Here is a 22,435-nt window from a genome sequence, read left to right as displayed (position 1 = left end):
AAGAAATATAAAATGCATAAGACTGCTGGCGTTCAATTTCTTACAAAAAAAACCCTGAACCTTAAGCAAAGTGGAAGTGACGATTAATGGTTATAAATGTGATGTATTAATGGAATGATCTGCACCAAAGTAAACAAGAACTTTGCCTCTGAAGTTGAAAATAATGTATGCAGCAGCAATTTTTTATTAGGTTTGCTAAAGAGAGTTTCCTTTATTTTAGTAAGGCTCAACAATACGAATAGCATTGTGATTCTGGAGTATAATTTGATGTCCTTTGCCAGAAAAAAAAAGTGGGGAATTGGTTCTAAGCATTTCTAAATCACTGAACTTGCTTTGATTGTCAATTGCTTTCTGTTATTGCTTAAGCAGCTATTTCTGTTTTTTACTAGGCTATGATTACATTTCATTTTTTGTTCTATTTAGTTTATAGATATGTAATTTATGTATTTAATTACACTGAGGAAAGATTTGCATGTGATTCTACACACTGCTCAGAAATGAGTCCTTTTGAGTTTAGTAAGTTACAGTGAGGTTAGCATGTGTAAGAGTACAGACTTAATTTCTTAATAAACATTAACACAAACCTTGTTTGTTTGTTTGTTTGTTTTGTCTGAACTGGCTTTTCTGGTGGGAACCTGTAACTTTAAAGTTGGGAAAAGGTTCTTTTGCAAGAGTTGTATACTTTAATATCTAAGATTGTTATGTGTATTCAGTTTTTGTTTTAGGTAGTTGCCTTTTATAAGTTATAAGCAAAAAACTAAAAGGGAAGAAATGGATTATTGAAATTTAGTCTCATATTTACAGATCTAATCAACATGATTTTCCCTGGATCAGTACTATTGATTTCATTACAAATGCAGAGGGTCTATGAAAGTTTAAATACTTCACTCTGACTTATGCATTGAATTTTAATATTTTGTGTAATTAAGATTCAGATATCAGTAAAATAGTTACAAATTTGTGTCTAAACTTAATTTTTGACTAGTTTTAATCTTTATTAACAGCTTTTTCCTAGCCCTTCATTTTCCATTTCCCTGTGCATCTTTCAGTTTAAAGCAATATAAATAAAACATTATCAGAGCAAAAGAATGGCACCAGAGGTAGTTTCTCCAGGACAATAAAAAACCTATATTACAATAATTAGTCATAGATTGCATTTAGAGTGCACGGATCCAGTTTGGTGATTTTGGTCTAGGAAGGATATGGTGCAGTTAATGAAATGTACAGCTTAGTTTATTAAGACCTCTGCTAATAAACTGGATTTTAGAATCACATTTTGATGCTTTGAAGAGTGAAAGCCATCTAAACTGGGCTAGATAACTTTGCAAAGAAATCCACAAGGTATTGAATTTCAATTTACTGGCTCCCACACAGTCCATCATGGAAGTTCAGGGATTGATAATTGGATTCCAAATAGCATTTTCATATTAATATAAGAAGCAATCCAGTTTCTTAAAAAAGGCAACTGAAAGCTTTTCAAATAAATTAGTGGTAGATTTTATATAGTGAAATAAAAAACTTTGCATTGAAAAATAGTACAGTAGTCAGACATGAATAACATCATCATCATCACAGTTTTTGTTTAGTAACTGCCTTGAGTAGTGACTGTGCAATTATGACAGTGATGAAAAAAGTAACTTCGCAACCAGTCTTTGCATTTATGACCTTTGCAGATTTGTGAAGCAAAGGAAAGCTGAAGTAGGATCATAAACACACTTGCAGTTTCACTTTACTTGAAGACTTGAGTTGCGGTCACTAAATGAAGACTGCCTATATACCTCAGGTGGTTCGTTGATGTATCATTTGTATTGGCTCACTGAATTCCCTGGGTTCATATGGTCCTCTGAGCTATAAACTAGCCCAACATTTTAGTTTAGTGTGCTATGTAAGTCCAATGATCTGATGAAAACAAATAGCTTTGTTCCCTACTTGTGAACATTTAAGCATAAACTAATGCTTATGACTCTTGATCTACTATAGTAAATCTACTGCTATATTTCTAGTAGAGGACTGCATTTTAATTAGTGGGATTACCATTTGTAGCATTGAAGTTTAAGTTTGCATTAAAATTTAAATCGGCATCTGAACAATGAGTTATATACTGCTGTTTTGTACTGAGCCATAAAAAACCTTCCCAGATAACAGATTTTCAATTTTTTATCTGTCTGGGTATTATAATGTAATTTACAAATGTAAAAATAAATCAGTATCTAAATTGCCTATTGTGTGATTTATTGTATCTGTTTTATCCAGGTTTTGTGGGGAGCCCTTGTATTGTACAAAACGTATACTATCTTTTGTAAACCAGGGATTGGCAGAACAGATTAGTATTTGTTGATAGATTGATGATTCCTGACTCTTAATTGTTAAATAAAAATAAATCCTATCAGCAAGTTAGGCTACTGAAGAAAAGGAAGTGGGAGGGAATATTTCTAGGCTGAAATGTATTAGGAGTGTCCTGTTCCTTAGTTCAAAGCTTCTCTATCTCAGTAATTGTTTACTCAGATGCTTGTTGGATTCCCTCCAGTTAGCTGGGCAGTAAATAGTATAGTAATTCATTTTTGCAGTGAAAGCTGCTTTCTAATGAGGTACAATATTCCATTTGCAAAAACTGATCTTATTAATTTAAATAACAAGACTTTTGCTGGATTTAGACCTTTCTGAGAAATTGTAAGAGCATTCAAATTTAATCTCATTTTTGCCCCTAATTATAATAGTATTTGCTTTTATACTATTTGGGCATAAATGTGCTGTCCCCATGTACTTTTTGCATGTCTCCAAAAGTGTTAATTTCAAATAACCAGATTTACATACATACTTGTTAATTATGTAAGCTAGAGAAATTCATTTTTCAGGAAAGGCATTGGAATTTTTTCCAGTGCAGAATTGAATAGGTAAATGATATTAGTGTGCTTCATTTTGTTTATATATTCAATATATGTATCTAATACATTCTTTAGTGCTTTTAATCTGAATAATAGAACATACAATTTGAAGGGAGTGTGAAGATCTCCTTATCCAATCCCCTGCCTGGAGCATGGATCCATTACTATAGCATCCTGACAGATGGCAACCCAGCTGCTGTTTAAGTATTTTTCCTGAAGATTGACCTCCTCCCCAGATAGTCTTTTCCATTGTTTATTTTTATCAGGATTTTTCCCCTTGCTGTCCAGAATTTACCACCTTGTAATTTAACCCCATTGCTTCTTGTCTTATCTTCTGGAACAACTTTGAAGAATAATGCCCTGAGTTCTGCATTATCACCCATTATATATTTGGTAACTGCTATTGTGTCTTTCAACAATCATAGGCAGATCATACTCAGCACTTCCAATTTTTTCTGATAAGTTTTTCTTTCCAGGTCCATTATAATTGTGATTATTTCTTTCTGGGCATTCTTCAGTTTATCAGTATCCTTCCTAAAATGTGCAAAGAACTGGATGCCATACATCAGGTGCAGTCTGGTCCATGTTGCTGCTGCCTCTGATTCATTTGAGTTTTTGCCCATGTATCACACGGTTTCATATTTGGATTGTAATGCTTCAAGCACTTAAGATTCCACAACAGCAGTGTATGTATTACTGTTCAGCATGATTCCCCCCCCCCCATTCCACGGCTTTACATTTGATTTTTCCTACTACTTTGATTTCCTATAATCTAGATATAAGATTATGCATTTGCTGTTGAAATTCATCTTGGCTGGTTTTTTCCATTGTTCCAGCTTGACAAAATCCTTTTGAATCTTGATAACTGTTCTGTATGGTGTTTACCAACCCCCTACTTTGACATCCTCAAATTTGATCATCATTTTTTAACGCCTCACTCAGGTAATCGATGAACATATTGAACAGCACAGAGTTGAATAGGACCCCATGATATGTGTTTTAACATGTTCAGTTTGCTGTTGTGCCACTGATGTACATTTATTGAATAGAGATAGTCCTTGATTTATAATAGTTCATTTAGTGGCCATTCAAAGTTATAATGCATTGAAAAAGTGAGTTATGACTGTTTTCCTCACTTAACTGTTGCAGCATGCCAATGGTCACATGATCAAAATTCAGATTTTGGCAATGACTCATATTTAGGATGGTTGCAGTATCCTGGGGTCATGTGATCACCTTTTGTGAGCTTCTGACAAGTAAGTCAATGGGGAAGCCAGATTCACTTAACTATGTTACTAAGTTAACAACTGCTGTGATTCAGTTAACAATTGTGGCAAGAAAGGTCATAAAATGGGGCAAACTCAATGTCTCAGCAACAAATTTTAGGCTCAATTGTCGCAAATCAAGGACTAACTGAACAGTTCTCAACCAGTTCTGTATCCATGTAATATAGCATAGCCATCTTTTTTAGATTCTCAAGAGGAATATTATTGAATGCTTTTCTGAATTAAACCTATTTCCAGTACATTCCTGAGATCATACTAGAAGCACAGCTCACTTATGGAATCAGTCAAGTTTGTGAAATGGGGCAGGTGAGATCCTGAATAGGTGTGTCTCACTACAAAACAGAACCACTAATAGGAAAATGAAAAGAAAGTTAAACTTAGTTTCTAGTTGGGAAATGGAAGTAACTCTTCACTCCATTTTATATTTAAGAGGGTGCATCAGTGATTTTCTCAAATACATTCCATACAAACTAGCAACCTTAGTATTAATTTTCACAAACAAGATATACTAACTGTTCTGCCAGAGATAAGATATCAGCCAGAGTCTAGGAGGCTTTGCTAATGTTCTGATCCAGCATTATGTGATACTTCTGAATAAGATTATAATAATGCGTTATTTCCAAATTGAAATATGTTCTAATCTAGAACAACTCATGTTTATGAACATTGCATTTTTCAGACTTGATTATTTAACTCAACGGCAGAATGATAGCTAAACAAATAGAGGCTTCTCTCTCTCTCTCCTTTATGCAATAGTTGATGTTCATTTTTCTTGTTACCGTTGCAAAATTTGAATGCCACAAATTCTGTTAATGAAATTGTATAATAAATACAGGAAGCTCTCAACTTGTGGCTGTAATTGAGCCCAACATTTCTATTGTTAAGTGAATTTTGTCCCATTTTATGAGCTTTCTTGCGACAGTTATTAAGTGAATCACTGCAGTTGTTAAGTTAGTAACATGCCTTTTAAGTGAATCTGGCTTCTCCATTGATTTTGCTTAAGGTCACAAAAAGGGATCGCATGACCCTGGAACTCTGCATAAATATAACTCAGTTGCCAAGCATTTGAATTTTGATCATATGACCATGGAGATGCTGCAATGGTCGTAAGTGAAAAATAGCTAGAAGTAACCTTTTTCAGTGCTGTTGTAACTTTTAATGGTCACTAAACGAACTGTTGTATGTTGAGGACTACCTGTATAATAAAGCAATGGGAAAGGTTTGACACAATACAACTTTGATAGGAATGATGTCTTGAATATCTGCTTCTCAAATTTATATATTTTTTTTATTTCATTTCAACTGTTTAGCCATTTAAAGTGGGGCTTAAAGGCTTGTGAACCCTTCTAAATGTAATATTTCTGCATAAACGTGACCTCAGTTAAACAAATGAATCAAAAACAGGCTTATTCATTTGAAAAAAATGATTAAAAAATATTTGTGGAAAAAAAAGTGAACCTTTCAGTAATTGGTGTTGCTGACTATTCGATGCGATAGCATTTTTGATAACTATTGATGAACACTTCACGTTGGCTTGGAGGAATTTTAACCACTCTTCCTTACCAAACAGCTTCAACTCTAGGATATTGGTGGGCTTTCCTGCTTGATGAAATGGTCTTTAGTTCCATGGATGTTACTGTGGGATTTTTAGAAACCTCTCAAAGAATATTATAGGCTTTGCTGTTGGTGTGATTTTGGTTGGTCAACCTCTCCTGCAAGGATAAAAGGGTGTTGAATTGCCTCCATTTGTACACAATCTACCTAACAGTAGACTGGTGGAATCAAAATTCTTCGGAAATAGTTACGTAATCTTTTCCAACCTGGTGAGTATTAACAACTTTTTTCGGAGGTCCTCAGAAATCTCTTTTGTTTAAATCCTGACACACTTTCATCTACTATGCTATGAAGACAGACATTGATAAGAATACTCAGAATTCTGTTAGGCAGGACCTTATCACTGAAATATCTGATTAATTTCCCCTTCAAATGAACTAATAATCCTAGAGGTTTGTATATTTTTGTCACACACATGTAGCTTTGGATCATGCTCCTCAATAAAAGATCAAGTATATTGACTACCGGTAATTTGTTTAATTAGATTCTCTAGTTTTAGAACGTGTGAATAGTATCACATTTTAGGTCATATTTATGTAGAAATATTAAAAATTCAAAAAGGTTCAGAAATGTTTAAGCCCCACTGTCTCAAGAATCGCAAGTATGCTATTACTGTGTATAATGTGTGCTGTCGTTACTGAGGACATGATAGAGAAGCGATGCAAAGTTGAAAAAATAAATGATAAAATGTACCTTCCTCACAAATGCTTTCAGCTTTTTATTGTATAAACTTGTGCAGTATAAAAAAACAGAAAATTATGAACAGAGCTTTCTATCAGGTATATTTTCTGTTTCCCATGATAAAATTTCAGCAGTAAGTTCAATTACAAAAGTTCTTCCCATTTTCTTTAACTAAAGAGCAAATTTATTTTAAACTCTTATAAAAATGTTAAAATCTGACAACTGTAACATTCATGATAAATTTTGGAAAGCTAGTTGAGAACCAGATCCTGAGTACAAATTTAAAGCTTTCATGAGTTTTCTGATATAGCTAGTCAAAATATTTTGGATTTGAGAGAATTTAATCTTGCTTCTTTGAAGAAATGCATTAATTTCTTTGAAGCAAAATTAAGGTCTCTCAATCCAAACTATTTTGACTAGATACTAGTCATTTTACTAGATATTAGATTAATTTATTTTATTTCACAGCTTTTCAGTTGGTGTTCATAGGTGCATAATGGTTACTGAGGAAAATTTGCCTAAAGCAATATAGTCAGACATTAAACCCTTCTTGCTTCATGAAGAATCCAGTCTGAATTTATAAAATCTTTGTGATTAAAACAGTTCGAAAGACAGTTTTTAGCTGAAGAGAATTTTTAATTTTAACTCTTCCTTTATAAATGAACTATATTAGAATTTTCTGTGCATTAGCTCCCCATATACATAATGACATATTATGTACATATTTTTCTTAATTCTATTGAATATATTATGAGAAAATGTACAGCTTATATACAGAAAACTGCTGAATGTGGTACATACTGTATATCCTTTTCCTGTAATGTAACAGATAATCTGCATCCATTAAGATAGAAAACCAGCCTCACAATGCTTTTACACTATGAATTCCAAGGAACATAGTAACTGATGAAATATGAAATTAAATGCACAGACTCCCCATCATTTTGTAGCAAATGTCCATAAATTTATCATGACATTTGCTCACTTTCCAAAATGAATAAAGCTGAAGTCCAATAAACCTGTTGCTCGGACAGCGACTGGTCTCGTAAAATGTCTGTTGCAATGTACTCCTGGTATCAGAAAAGCATTCTTCCAAGTTCAAACATGACCTGCAATATAAAACAGAATTTTGCTAGCTTTTATGCTTATTTGGCTGACTTCTATTTTTAGCGTTCACACAAAGTGCTCTATGCGAAGGCAAAAGCACAAAATATTTTTTTTGGGGGGGGGGGACTGAAGGAAACCCCAAAACAGCAGAATGAATACTGAATTCTACACTGTGGTCACAGAATGGGAACAAATGGGGAGGGAGTGTATGGAAAAGAGAAGTATTGTAAGATGAATGGGAACCTGAACAAAGAGTACACTTGCTACACTTTTGCAAGATTATTGAATTTCAATTTATTCCCTATATTATTGTTTTGAAATCCAGCCCTCCCAAACTTTCTAACTATCTGGCACCTGTTAACTATGGCTGTATTAGGACAGAGGGCCATTTGATTTATGATGGTAACCAGGGAATTTATTATTTATTAAATATATGCCATCCATTTCATGGTTTGAGGCGACTCTGGGTGGATTACAATATAATAAACAGATATAAAAACATTAAAATGATAAAAGATTTAAGAACTAAATAATGGCAGATTTCAAGATTTCAACAGTGGTGCCTTCTCTGTTACTGCACCAACCACTTCCAGCCTATGCTTTTCCTTCGAGGGGGCCCATGCAAACCAGCCCCGTGCCATTAGAGAGGGGGCAGATCTCATCTCTGGTGGCAAGATGTTCCAAAGGATGGGGTATGTGTAGCAAAAAAGGTCATCCCCTGGACCCCACCAGCCGAAATTCCTTGATTAATGGAATCCTCAGTAGGCTCCTTTTGCTAGAATGAGTGGAGTGGACTGATCCCATTGGGGGAAGATCGTTTCTCAGATATCCTGGACCCATGCCATGGAGCGTTTTAAAGGCTTTAAATAACCAATTCCTTGAATTGGACTCGAAAGAAAATCAGCAACCAGTGGAACTTGTGTTAACAGTGATGTTACATGTGCCATCCTAGGGGTTTCTAAAACTGCACTGCCACATTCTGGACCAATTGTAGCTCTCCAAATACTCTTCAAAGATAGCCCCATATAGAGTGCATTGCAATAATCCAAATGAGAGATGGCCAGGACACAAGTGATTGAGTGCATGGCCTCACAATTCAGAAAAGAGCGCAGTTGGTGCACACCACAAAGTTATGCAAAGGCTCTCCTAGCCACAACTGTCACTTGCTCTTTGAGCTGGAGTCTCAAGTTTAGGAGAACTTCTGTGTTGCACATCAGATCTGTCTGGTAGTTCCACCTTCTCCAGAACTAAAGATAAATCTACAAATTTATTTATTTTTCAGTAGCCACCTTTGCTTTGATGTCATTTGCTGCTAGGAAAGCCTGGATAGGCGAGATTTACCCTTTTCTATTACTCCCTTCTGTCTCTATGCACCCTGTCTGCCTGCATATGAAATAGTTTTTGGGGGGATGGGTAGTTATTCTTGCCTGTGTTCAGAAATTGTATTTGTTGAAGGCTTTAGTAATTAGTCAACTAGCTGAGTTTAGCATTAGGATAGGGATTTACAACTTTTTTTCCCCCCCAGAGAGCAGCATTTAGCCTTTCAGTTGGGGAGCCAGAAACAAAAGATAAATGTTATTTAATTAAACATAATTACTATGATTACTCTGCATATATTCAATACATTCACATCCTTTCCCTTTGCAATGTATATTTGGAGAAACTCATGGCCATTCCTTTGACTTTGGGGTACTGCAGCTTGAGTAAACGTCTCTCTGGTGTGGATACGACACTATCCAGGGAAGGTTCTGTGAGCTTGGAGTGGTATCAGTGAAAGAATGACATGCGATAATATAGTACTTAAAATCTAGTCACCAATTCAATAGAGTAAATATTCAGCTATAAGGTTCTTGCCTTGCTCCTAACCAATGTTCTCCACTATGTTGAGACAAAGACTATACCTTTAGTTAGTAAGAATTTCAAGACTGGAGGATGGAATTTCCAGCCTTTGCTGAACAAGTAATATCAAATAAAGAACACATTACTCTGACAATGGAGGAAGAAGTTGCCGTTGTATTTTTAATGTGGTACTATCTTGCATCATACAATTTTTAAATAGTACTGTTGGCAACACAGAAAGAAACTGTCAGTAGAATATTCAATATATGTATACAGCATGTAAAACATTAAATTACCATTAAACCTTTGTTCAGCCTACATACCTTGCATAACTCATGGAATATTCAGTATGCACTGTAATAAACTTACCAGTTGCTCATTTTGATTTATATGGCTATATGGGTGTATAGTAAAGTAAAATAGAATAGTAAAATTGACACACTATTATTGTACTTATCTGATTTGTCTCTTTTTAAATAAATGTATGGAAACTATTTTCAAATCATTTGGAAATGTGTACCTTATGTAAGGAAACAACTTTTAAATACTCTTCAGTGAACTTGTCAACATTCTGGGCATGTTCTAGGAAACAATTTTAATAAACCAACCTCTATAGTGATGAGTATTACTATCATCCATTCCAAGCGCAGAGCATGTTTTTCATTCAAATGATTTCTCATCAGATCTGTCAGTTCTGTGCACTGCTGGAGCTTTTCATTTACTACCTTCAGTAGTAAGGATAGAAAAGTTGATGTTTCAGAAAACCTTGAATAAACAATTTCTTAATATGTTACTTCCAGATGTGAATTTATGGAAATCAGAAATATGGGGAATTACTTTACAATATTTCTATAAACTGAATATACTAGAGTAGCTAAGACTGAGCACTCAGAGCAGTTCTTAGTCTTGGGAGATGTGATTTTTCAGCATTCACACGATAGATTGCAATGTGTAGGTCGCTCACATAATCCCAGGCTTTAATTTCCTTTCTCCACTTGCATGCATTTATAATCTTTAAATGGAAATAGATTTTTCTATTGAGCATTTCTTGTAACAAACTTAACACAATATTTAGAGGTCAGCCCTCATCACAATTGCCCTCTGAAGCATTTAGTTAAATTGTGTAAGATACCTATCATAGCCTAGTATACTTCACCAAATAATAATGAAGGGGTAAGTGTGGTTTAGCAAAACTCAGCTAACAATGCAATAGGGTTAAATATGCCCAAACCTTTAATAAAATTCACAGTAGAGAATTTCAACACAAAGTTAGAAGCAAATCCTGAAATAAAGCTGAATGTAAAACAGTTCAGTTTGGCAGTGTGAATACATATCTATTTTTATATATTCACACAGATTACTTAATTGCAGCATTTTATTCCTGAAAAGCCATAGCTGAAGGTTATAGAATATAGGGGGCCAAGAAAAGCTTCCTGTGCTCTTTTACTTGCTGCCTGAAAAAAATACTTAAATAAAAAAACAATTTTGAGATACATAGGGCACAAATGTATCAGATTTCACTATGAAACTGTAGTTAAAATGCTGCAGAATCTAATAATCCCATAAAGTAACTTTTATGTATGTATCAAAGTTACCTTATTATTAGATTACTACTAGTACTTGTTCCATGCAGGCATTATATAGCTGCGGCCCAGGTCATACTTGGATCTATAAATAATGTGAATTCTATGAAAAGCCTGTTTTTTTTAAAATCCATAGTTCCTCAAATGAAATTGTCAATTTCATCATTTCTTATTGGACTGCAAAGATTTTGTGAACTTTTAAAAAAAAAACCAGCAGACTTTTTTATCCATGTGCATTAATTTAAAGACAGTAGTGAGGTTGTTTTATTCCTGAATCCCATTGTTCATACACAGGCGCAACAATGCCTGGAAGTTCTTTCAAGTGTTTCATTAGTCGGAATCATGACATCATGGCAGCAATCCCATCTTAGAAAGCAAATTTATAAATCTTCTTAGTTAATTTCATTTCAAACAACTGGGTTATATCAAGGGCAGCCAAAAACAACCTGTTCAATCTGTTACTGAATTAAAATATATTTGCATACTAATAACTATATACTAATAACTATGTAACTATAGTCCAGAGTTCACTAAGAATGTGTGGAATCTAGAGAAAGTTTCATGGATATTGTTACAGATTGCTATCCCAGTCAGCTGGTTCAGCCTAAATGATGCTGCTCTGTAAAGCCAAACTGATGCCTGCAACACTATCATACATCATTTCAGAAACAATCAACAGACAATTACAACCATGTGGTATCACTGTAGTACACTAATCAACTGGAGCCCTCCAAACCATGTTATGTAAACCGAATGACTTAGTAGCCCAAGAAGAAAGAACAAGAGTCATCTATAACACGAAGTGTAAGGACTGTAACAGCTAGTATGTAGGACAGACAGGCAGAAGATAGCAGAGTGCATCCATGAACACCATTTAGCAACTGGAAGGTACAATGAAAACTCATAGCATGTAGAAAGACTGAACTATAATTTCAATTGGAAAACTGTTGTAGACCAGGGGTGTCAAACTGCCGGCCCGCGGGCCGGACGCGTCATCCCAAAACCGCGCCCACCCCATTGCCGGCAATGGAGAAAAAGCTCCGATACGTCGCGTGACGTCACGTGACGTCGCGAGTTTGACATGCCTGTCCTAGACCAAGCTAAATCCAAAAACTATGGAATCCCTGGAAGCTTAGCTTTCAGACAAGTCATCCATTAATAGGACAAATAGAGATAAACCACATTTACACACCATTCAAAAGATACAATAAAAAAGCTAAGAAAAACAAAAAGACCAGAACACATTCTGTCCAACAACCTACATCCAGATAATCAGGGATTAACACCAGACAAACAAGCAAAACACAGTATTCTAGTCAAGGAACTACCAAAAAAAAAAAAAAGTTATACTTTCACCAACACCGGGAAGGCAAGCTACTTGTATATAAAGAGAGAGCAAGTCCCACACTCACAGCACTGTTGATGTTACTTTGTCAATAATGAAACATCTGCAAGCAAACAACCAAGCTTAGAGAGCACCAATGACTCTACAGTTCGACCCTGACCTACTTATGTTCTTTTCTATTGAAAAGTAACAATTTGTGGAAAGTACTACTTTAAGTTCACAAGTTCTTGACTGCATTTCTAAACCTTTCCTTGACTAGGATTTCTAAACATTTTTTGTTGCCATCTAACAATCACCAAGACACACTTTTCCAATATCCCCATAGTAATATATTGTACATATTTTAAGAAAAAATCATCTAAGTAATTTTTAGAGTCAACCATTAATCATAAACTACTCTAAAAAAAACCAGTTAGCAGAGAACCTGAAAAAGCAAGTTTCTGTGTAATATTCCACTTGCTAAATTGCTGGTGACAACTGTTCCTCCGCCCATCAGAATTACATGAATTTAAGAAAAAGCGTAAACTTATCATAAAATCTCCCCAAAAGTTATAGAATGCATTGGTTATGTTTGCATAAAACAATAAAGCTACAATCTGACTTATTCATAATAACCTGTTGAAACCCACTACTTGATTATGCCTAAACCATTCCTCCTGGTAGTGGGAACAGCTATACTAAATCACAAGAAAGAAGCGTCTCAGAGGTAGCATTCTAACTTGTCCTGAACAATCCAGGAATACTGTTCATATATGTTGCTAAACATTTTACAATTGGCCTACCATTTTATGCAAATAGAAAATAATGTTTGTAGATTGTTCCTAAAATAAATAGTGCAGCCGGCAAAATAACAATATTTGTCCAAAAACAATGAGGATGAAAACAGAGAAATTAGATTTGTTAAGAGAAGCGATTGTTAAAAAAAAATAATCCTCCAAGCTGAGAGAGAAACAGTAAAATAATACCTTAACTCTGCGATCAATACTGAGAAACCGATACATTTTATCATACAGTTGTTCAAGATGTTCTCTGTCCCAGTAGAAATCTGGGGCAATCAACAGATCAGAACTCAGATTTATACGATGCCTGAGGAAGAGAAGATAGATAAATTCTTATTTAAAAGCCAGTTAATGAATTGTATTTTGCATACTGCATTGTTATAATTTGGGACAAACAAATACTCTTTGGACAAACACTCTTCATGTAGCAAAAAAACTTTGTTACATTCTCACAGCTACAGATTTTATGGTCAGTTTTCCATCTCCAAATAAACCTTCTATTCTTTTAGAACCTGATTTAAGCTTTAGAGACATGTTATCTTTTATTTAGGGTGATATATAATATGTATTACGCGAAACTTAGGTTATCAAGGAGTTGAAGAAAATACAGAATTTATCAAGTTTACAATTTAACGGCATAAGCATTATCGTTTCCAGTTTTTAATACATTTATATCACATCTTAACAAAACCCTTGCATGGTGATTTTGCATCATTCCATGGTGCATATTCTTCTAATTATTCAAACGATCTGACATTTTAATGGCATGTGACTTGGGCTTAGCTGTAATGAGCCTTTCTATTGTATTTAAGACTGTTTCCTATTTACGTTTTTGTTCCTTAACAAGGGTTTGCATGCTCTCTGATAGTGAATTGGCTTTTTAAAGAGTAAACATTACTCTTCACTCTAAACATAAAACATTTTAAAAGACTGCGCTAGATTTATAAGTAGAAATATAAGTATCCCTACAGAAAAAAAACTACTGGTATTAAAAATAAAAAAACCAATATACAATATGTTAAGATTGATCTTTGTCTGTACTGATAGTTAATACTATGTGGTGGCACATAATCAAAAGTAAGGACCTGGCAAATAACAGGAATTTTAACAGGAAGATAACAAGATGCTTGTTGGTGTTAGATTGATACATATAAGCTCTGACTTCTCTTTAACGATTACTTAGATCTGTTAAAGGACAGAAGGACAATAGTCAAGATGCAGAAGAGAAAAATATAATTGTACCACTTTAGAAATATCATAGGATTTAAAAAGCAGATCATACATGGCAGTATATTGTATACACATATATATATGTGAATACTGTCATGGTATTTTTTTTTGTTCAAGATTGCTTTTAAAACTGATTCTAAAATGCAATCTATTTGCTTGTCTTTAATTCAGATACCTCAAGGCAAACAGTTCCCCAATTTTCTGCATAACATCAGCATGAGAGAGTTTCAGTTTCTTTCTTAATTTAAGCATCTATAAGAAGAGAGTAATAAACCAGTAAGAACATTGATGTTTTTTAGATGTACAATATTACCCACCCCGATGCCAACTGCACTCTTTACTTGAACTGGCAGAAGCAATCCTGATGACAATAAAGATTTACCCTGATTTTCATATTAGTTTTGGGAGGTGGGATAGGCAGTCTTGCCATAGATGGTTTGTGATAACCCTATTGTCATGGCCCGAGAACTTCCTGATAAAGTTTAGGTTCTAGGTTAAGATCTATCCTACAGGACAGAGAGATCAATTAAAATGCTCCATTCACAAAGACTTATGTTATCTGATGAATATCTCAGCATTCTACAAGCGTTTCCAGGAGACAAGGAGGATGAATCCTCAAGTAGCTATGCAGCAAGCTTTTCTATATCACAAAATCTATAGTACCATGTTATCTATCTTGAAGGAATGTAAATCAGGCCTTGGGAATGGGGACAAAGTGAGTCAACCGCTGAGGGGAGACTTTTCCAAATAAACTTGCTTTGATTTTGCTTCATGTAAAATGGGGCAGAGAGAAACTTTGACAGGTTTTCAAGATTCAGTCATTATATCTACAGTGTTCACAGCTGTGCCTGTTTCTTGATCCTGCTTGATCTAAAAGGTTGACACTATCCTAATAAATGCACTCAGAATCCTACTGTGATAGGTTTGAATGGCACCTTAAGAACAGAATACTTCACACTAATGTAAAAACATTGTTCCAGGTCCAAATTCCTTGTCTTCTCCAGTTTAATGGAATCCTTTTCAGCCTGAGAATGTAGACCACAAGGAAGTGGTGGTTCATCCTACTGTCCTCTTGACCCTTGACCATCATGGCTAATTAGCCAACCAATCAAGGGAGAATTGTCCAGGTGGATAAATATTGAATGCATTTTATCCTAAATGGAAGATCTTTGGTGCTCTTAGAGACTGTTTAACACTGTTTTCCCCCAAAAGAAGTCTTGCAGAGCACACATTATTAGAAGTGCCTTTGAAAAAAGAAAATTTTCCACAACACATTGATCAAGCCGGGGGTGTGAGTCTGGGAGGACCTCCAGATTGTGCACTGGTTCTGCATTTTGTAAAGTCACTGAAGTTAACTTGAAAGTGTTTCATATCTAACTGTTCAAATTTAACAGAGTTTCACTGAAATTTCGATCTGGCAAACAAATCCCAATTCATTTCTTATGCCCAAGAATAAATGGTAAATACAACAATCCAAATTTATTCACCTATGGTGTCAAAAATCTGCAAATTTTCCAGACTTAATTTTATGGAAAAATGAAAAAAATAGCAAGTACCTCAGGTATTGATTGGATAGATTCTACAAAATTATCCAGTGATGCTTCCCAAATGGCCAGTTTTACTACAATAGAGAAAAGCGTAAAAGACTTATTATTCTTATGTGGTACACTTTCAAGTTTTATCACAAAATCAAATCTTTAAATTTTTACTGTCCAATGCTTGAGAAATAATGATGGTATGTTGATTATTGCTTTCAGATTTTAAAATAGGTACAAGTTTCTGATTTTGACTGAGGGACAGGCATTTGTTCTCTGTTAACCTAATATGTTCTTTTTGACATAGTGTAATGTACAGTAAAAACCCACCTAGCATGATACATACATAAAGGGGAAAAATATTTGGATCCCCTGCTGATTTTATACGTTTGCCCACTGACAAAGAGCTGATCAGTCTATAATTTTAATGCTAAGTTTATTTTAACAGTGAGAGATAGAATAACAACAAAAAAATCCAGGAAAGCGCATTTCAAAAAAGTTATAAATTGATTTGCATTTTAATGAGTGAAATAAGTATTTGATCCCCTATCAATCAGCAAGATTTCTGGCTCTCAGGTGCCTTTTATACAGGTAATAAACTGAGATTAGGAGCATTCTCTTAAAGGGAATGCTCCTAATCTCAGCTTGTTACCCTTTACAAGACACCTGTGCACAGAAGCAATCAATCAATCAGATTCCAATTTCTCCACCATGGCCAAGACCAAAGAGCTGTCTAAGGATGTGAGGGGCAAGATTGTAGACCTACACAAGGCTGGAATGGGCTACAAGACTATCACCAAGCAGCTTGACGAGAAGGTGACAACAGTTGGTGCAATTATTCGCAAATGGAAGAAACACAAAATAACTGTCAATCTCCCTCGGTCTGGGGCTCCATGCAAGATCTCACCTCGTGGAGTTTCAATGATCATGAGAATGGTGAGGAATCAGCCCAGAACTACACAGGAGGATCTTGTCAATGATCTCAAGGCAGCTGGGACCATAGTCACAAAGAAAACAATTGGTAGCACACTATGCTATGAAAGACTGAAATCCTGCAGCGCCTGCAAGGTCCCCCTGCTCAAGAAAGCACATGTACAGGCCCGTCTGAAGTTTGCCAATGAACATCTGAATGATTCAGAGGAGAACTGGGCGAAAGTGTTGTGGTCAGATGAGACCAAAATTGAGCTCTTTGGCATCAACTCAACTCACTGTGTTTGAAGGAGGAATGCTGCCTATGACCCCAAGAACACCACCCCCACTGTCAAACATGGAGGTGGAAACATTATGCTTTGGGGGTGTTTTTCTACTAAGGGGACAGGACAACTTCACTGCATCAAAGGGATGCTGGACGGGGCAATGTACTGTCAAATCTTGAGTGAGAACTTCCTTCCCTCAGCCAGGGCATTGAAAATGGGTATTCCAGCATAGCAATGACCCGAAACATATGGCCAAGGCAACAAAGGAGTGGCTCAAGAAGCACATTAAGGTCCTAGAGTGGCCTAGCCAGTCTCCACACCTTAATCCCATAGAAAATCTGTGGATGGAGCTGAAGGTTCGAGCTGCCAAACATCAGCCTGGAAACCTTAATGACTTGGAGAGGATCTGCAAAGAGTGGGACAAAATCCCTTCTGAGATGTGTGCAAACCTGATGGCCAACTACAAAAAGCGTCTGACCTCTGTGATTGTCACCAAGGGTTTTGCCACCAAGTACTAAGTCATGTTTTACGAAAGGGTCAAATACTTATTTTACTCATTAAAATGCAAATCAATTTGTAACATTTTTGAAATGTGTTTTTCTGGATTTTTTTTTTGTTATTCTGTTTGTCACTGTTAAAATAAACCTGCCATTAAAATTATAGACCGATCATTTGTCAGTGGGCAAACGTACAAAATCAGCAGGGGATCAAATAATTTTTTCCCTCACTGTATAATTTGCAAATCAAGTCAAAATTGCTTTTTCAAGTATTTTTTTTAAATCCTGGCATACTGTTTCATATGAACCATTTTACCATTTTATATGAACCTACCCATTATTTCTCTGCTCTAAGTAGCAATGAAGATGGTTAAAAGCCTGGAGACAAAAACATATGAAGAACGGTTGTAGGAATTGGGTATGGCTAGTCTAGAGAAAAGAAGGACTAGGGGTGACATGATAGCATTATTCCAATATTTGAGGGGGTCAACTTATTTTCCAAAGCACCAGAAGGGAAGACAAGAGTTTGAGTTTGAGTTTTATTGTATTTATATCCCGCCCTTCTCCTTGCGGACTCAGGGCGGCTAACAGCCTTGATAAAACAAATACAAAAATACCAAAGTAACTGTAGTTAAAAACATAATTAAAAGAAGATATTAATATTGGCCTATGTTAATTTAAAAATATTTTAAAACCCAGCTAAAAATTTCCCCTAGGCCAGTCCTGCTAGCTGAAACAGCCATGTCTTAAGGGCGCGGCGGAAGGAAGGGAGATCCGGGATCACCCTGATCTCTGGGGGTAGTTCATTCCATAGGGTGGGAGCTCCCNGGGGTCGCCAGCCGGCACTGTCTGGCTGACGGCACCCTGAGGAGACCCACTCTGTGGGAGCGTACTGGCCGATGGGAGGTAATCTGAGGCAGAAGGCGGTCTCGGAGATATCCAGGTCCGATGCCATGGAGCGCTTTGAAGGTGATAATCAACACCTTGAAGCGCACCCGGAAAGCCACCGGCAGCCAGTGCAGCTCGCACAGTAACGGTGTTACATGGGAGCGACGAGTCCCTCCCAACACCGCCCGCGCGGCCGCATTCTGGACTAACTGGAGCCTCCGAGTGCTCCTCAAGGGGAGCCCCATGTAGAGAGCATTGCAGTAGTCCAGGCGGGAGGTGACAAGGGCATGGGTGACTGTGCGCAAGGTGTCCCGGTCCAGAAAAGGCCGCAACTGGTAGATCAGGCGTACCTGATAAAACAATGGATGGAAACTAATCAAGGAGAGAAGCAACCTGGAATTAAGGAGAAACTTCCTAACAGTGAGAACAATTAACCAGTGGAACAGCTTGCCTTCAGAGGTTGTGGGTGCTTTATCATTGGAGGTTTTCAGCCACCTGTCTGAAATGATATAAGATCTCCCGCCTGAGCAGGGGTTGGACTAGAAGACCTCCAAGGTCCCTTCCAGCTCTATTCTGATTGATAATACCCTTCCTACTAAAAAAAGTAAAGGTAAAATTTCTGTTGCCCCTATTCAAATCAAAATACTCTAATCCCAATTCACATAAGGTTCAATCATAAACCTCCCATTTCATGCTCCTTTCAGCCCAAAGGGAAACATTATTTTACAATATTATTTTCTACAAAGTAGGAATGCTTAAATTTTATGCAGTCTACACACCGTTTCTTCTGTTTCTCAGAAGTAGTTTGACATTGCCTCTTTCCTAGGGCTGAGAGAAAGTGACTAGCCCAAGGTCACCCAACTACCTTTGTGCCTAAAGCAGGGCTAGTATTAACAGTACTAGCCTGATGCTTTACCCTCTTCATCAAACTGGCTCTCAAAGAATCACAAATCTACAGTGTAACATAAAATTATCTGCAATGGCATAATCTATGTAGTATTAAAATTTTTCTCTATGAACATTCTCGGTCATCCAGGTCATAGCTGTATCAAAAGTGGTTTTTATTTTTGAAAAGTCCATTTGTCTTTTCAAAAATAAAAGCCACTTTTGATACTAAAACGTTTGTTGTCATGACTTTAAACTAGGTGAAACACTGTATCCTAGGGTAACTTTTGAACCAAGGTCCCTCAAATGAGCTAACCGACAGCGGGTGTCCAAAATCTGGCATCATGACTCCCTGAAGGAATGAAATTTGGGAAAGTTGTGGCTGCTTCAGTGCTACTGGCTGCTACTCTGGTTACATGAATTTTATTTTGTGACAGTTTGCCTGTTAGTCTCACAATCCCTTGCTCCCTCTCCCACCCAGAAACAGCCACTTACCTGCCTATCGGAGGGGGAAGAGAGAAAGGAAGGGAATAGAAATTTCTGGTGTTCCCTGCCAAATTTCCACAAGGAAACACAATGGGGAAGCCAGCAGGAAATCGGTTCCTACTCCCATTGGTTTTTTTTTGCCTACTCTTGGTCAGTTTCCCTGTTTAGGTAAGGAAATATCTTTGAAACAATGAGGCAACAGGGCACAGGTTGTCTGATTTTCTTTCTTTCTTTCTTTCTTTCTTCTGAGAAAATTTTTCAAAATAGTTGTAACTATAGATGTAACTATTCATGCAGAGTATCTGGTGAGAGTGCCTTATATATTATAAATGCATTCATGAATTCCATTTCCTCCCAGATTTCAAGTAATAATACAAATCATTAAATGAAATTATACGATGGACAGCTTACCAGAAAGGCACAGAGCGTTGGAAAAAGCAAACTTCTCTAAAACGATGTCATCCACTTCTGTATCTGAATTGATCAAGATTTCTCCTCTGTGAAGCTTTGATTGCCCTCTATGAAAAAGGTATGAATGGATTACATTAGGTTTGAGCAACTTTGTGCTCCCTATCAGTCCCAGCCAGCATTACCATTGGTCTAATAGTGAATCAAATGAGTATTAGAAGAGGTGGGACTGTGTAACAAAACATGAGCAGGTATCCTTCAGTCAGTTCCGAAGAATACGAAAAAATAAACTTTAGAGAGTACTTGACATAACATATATCTTATTCCACATATGAATTTGTTTCTTTTGTTGTATATGTGAATTTCTGTTTCTTTCATTGTATCTTTTATCATTTAAAACTTAATATTCAATCTGCATAAAAGTGGTAACACTTTGTACATAGCTGAGTGCATTGGCCTTGAAGATGCTCAAACAGAACAGTGATAATTTGTGGCAATGTAATAAGGGTCAGTCTTAATAACTGAAATGTTAAGGCTGTCCTCAACTTACAACAACAATTGGGATCAGAATCTGAGTCATTGAGTGAAGTGGTCATTAAGTGAGATGTCCATGTAACTGCTTTGCTCAACAACTGCAACCCGGCATTCCCAATTCCAGTTGTTAAGCAATCTCCTAGGTCAGGGGTAGGCAACCTTGGCTCTTTTATGACTTGTGGACTTCAACTCCCAGAATTCCTGAGCCAGCCATGCTGACTCAGGAATTCTGGGAGTTGAAGTCCATGAGTCATAAAAGAGCCAAGGTTGCCTACCCCTGTCTTAGATCATTAAGCAGATGGAATGAAAGAGCTGCCTGTGTGATGGAATGTGCAAATGGAGAAGGAGATGGAGGGAATGTCAGCAACAGCATAGCAGCTTCCCCGAAACATCACTAGTTTCTTATTTTATAATGGAATTATCAATCTTTTTCATGAAGAAGTTTATAAAATGCCAAGATGCTATGATACAACTTGTATCTGAATATATGTTCCAGAAATAATTATTTGTCAACATTTCTACCCTTATTAGCCTGTGGCTTAAATGGAAAACTTCATGAGTTCATGACATTCACATACTTACTCTCCTCTTCTGTAGCTGATCTCTTCGTTTTCCCAGTGAACTAATGCAATTTCATAAGGCTGGACCTCATGTTTTTCCAGCTTTTGAAAAATATTCTTTATCTGGGAAATAGATTGTAAATTAAAGTTGCTAGCAAGTTCTGAAGAAGAATTAGATACAGTTAGACTATTGACCAAAGTGCCCTCATTCTCTTGTGAGAAGAAAACTATGTCAACAAGAAATCATAAGGAAAACAAAATAATTCCATATTCCAGTTTTTTTCTCACAAGTATTTGCTCAAGATAGAGAAGTGTTTACAAGGAACAATTGGCTAGAGGTTGTAAATTTGTACCTATAAACACCCTCATGCATTTGTTTATAACTCAGATTATAAGAGCCACGGGTGACACAGTGATTAGAATGCAGTATTGTAGGCTAATTCTGCTGACTGCCAGGAGTTTGATCCTGATCGACTCAAGGTTGACTCAACCTTCCAAAGTCAGTAAAATGAGGACCCAGATGGTTGTGGGCAATATGCTGACTCTGTAAAACACTTAGAGAGGGCTGTAAAACACCATGAAGTGGTATATAAGTCTAAGTGCTATTGCTAATGCTATTATAATTCTGAAAGCAGCCTTTTAGGAAAAAAATAGTAAGAATTTGTTAAAAGAAAATGAGCAAAATCACAAAAATTAAAAAACTTTACTTTCTAGGTATTTTCTTCCTACAAATGCCATCTGACCCAGCATTCATGTTACTTTGATGAAGGTAAATTTGGAAATATTTGTTTCTGAAAACAATGTACGTTTCCTTCTAGAATCTGACTATTTCTGCATTTCCACCACCCACTCTATATACCATTCCTGATTATTTTACCATGATGAATATCAAAAAAGTCTTTAATATATTCTCAAAAAAAAAATCTGCAGCTAGATATAAATCATTATGAAATAGTTGGGAAATTATGTAATTTGAATCCTTTGGAAGACATGGCATCACAAAAGAACAATACTAATAAAGCAGATTGGAAAGTTAAATATAAAAATGGTTAATAATACCGTATATACTCGAGTATAGGTCGACCCGAATATAAGCC

At 36.2% G+C, this 22,435-nt stretch overlaps 1 protein-coding gene across 1 annotated transcript in view; it reads right to left on the bottom strand.

Moving 5' to 3' along the window:
* Positions 1-6,490: 6,490 nt before the first annotated feature.
* The window catches only part of RMND1 (required for meiotic nuclear division 1 homolog), a 33,512-nt gene continuing 17,567 nt past the window's right edge, over positions 6,491-22,435 (bottom strand). The window contains exons 6-12 of the mRNA XM_015821943.1: positions 21,361-21,461; positions 20,248-20,354; positions 15,906-15,970; positions 14,525-14,601; positions 13,306-13,426; positions 10,021-10,137; positions 6,491-7,575 (exon numbers count right to left, since the gene is read on the bottom strand). Coding sequence (XP_015677429.1) covers positions 7,543-7,575; positions 10,021-10,137; positions 13,306-13,426; positions 14,525-14,601; positions 15,906-15,970; positions 20,248-20,354; positions 21,361-21,461 — 621 coding nt within the window. The 3' untranslated portion in view covers positions 6,491-7,542. The remainder of the gene's footprint in view (positions 7,576-10,020; positions 10,138-13,305; positions 13,427-14,524; positions 14,602-15,905; positions 15,971-20,247; positions 20,355-21,360; positions 21,462-22,435) is intronic.

Source organism: Protobothrops mucrosquamatus, unplaced genomic scaffold, assembly GCF_001527695.2.
Source record: "Protobothrops mucrosquamatus isolate PMUCROS unplaced genomic scaffold, P.Mucros_1.0 scaffold_168, whole genome shotgun sequence".
Classification (NCBI taxonomy): domain Eukaryota; kingdom Metazoa; phylum Chordata; class Lepidosauria; order Squamata; family Viperidae; genus Protobothrops; species Protobothrops mucrosquamatus.
Note: the sequence above shows the minus strand (reverse complement) of the source record. Positions and strands in the feature narration are given on the sequence as shown.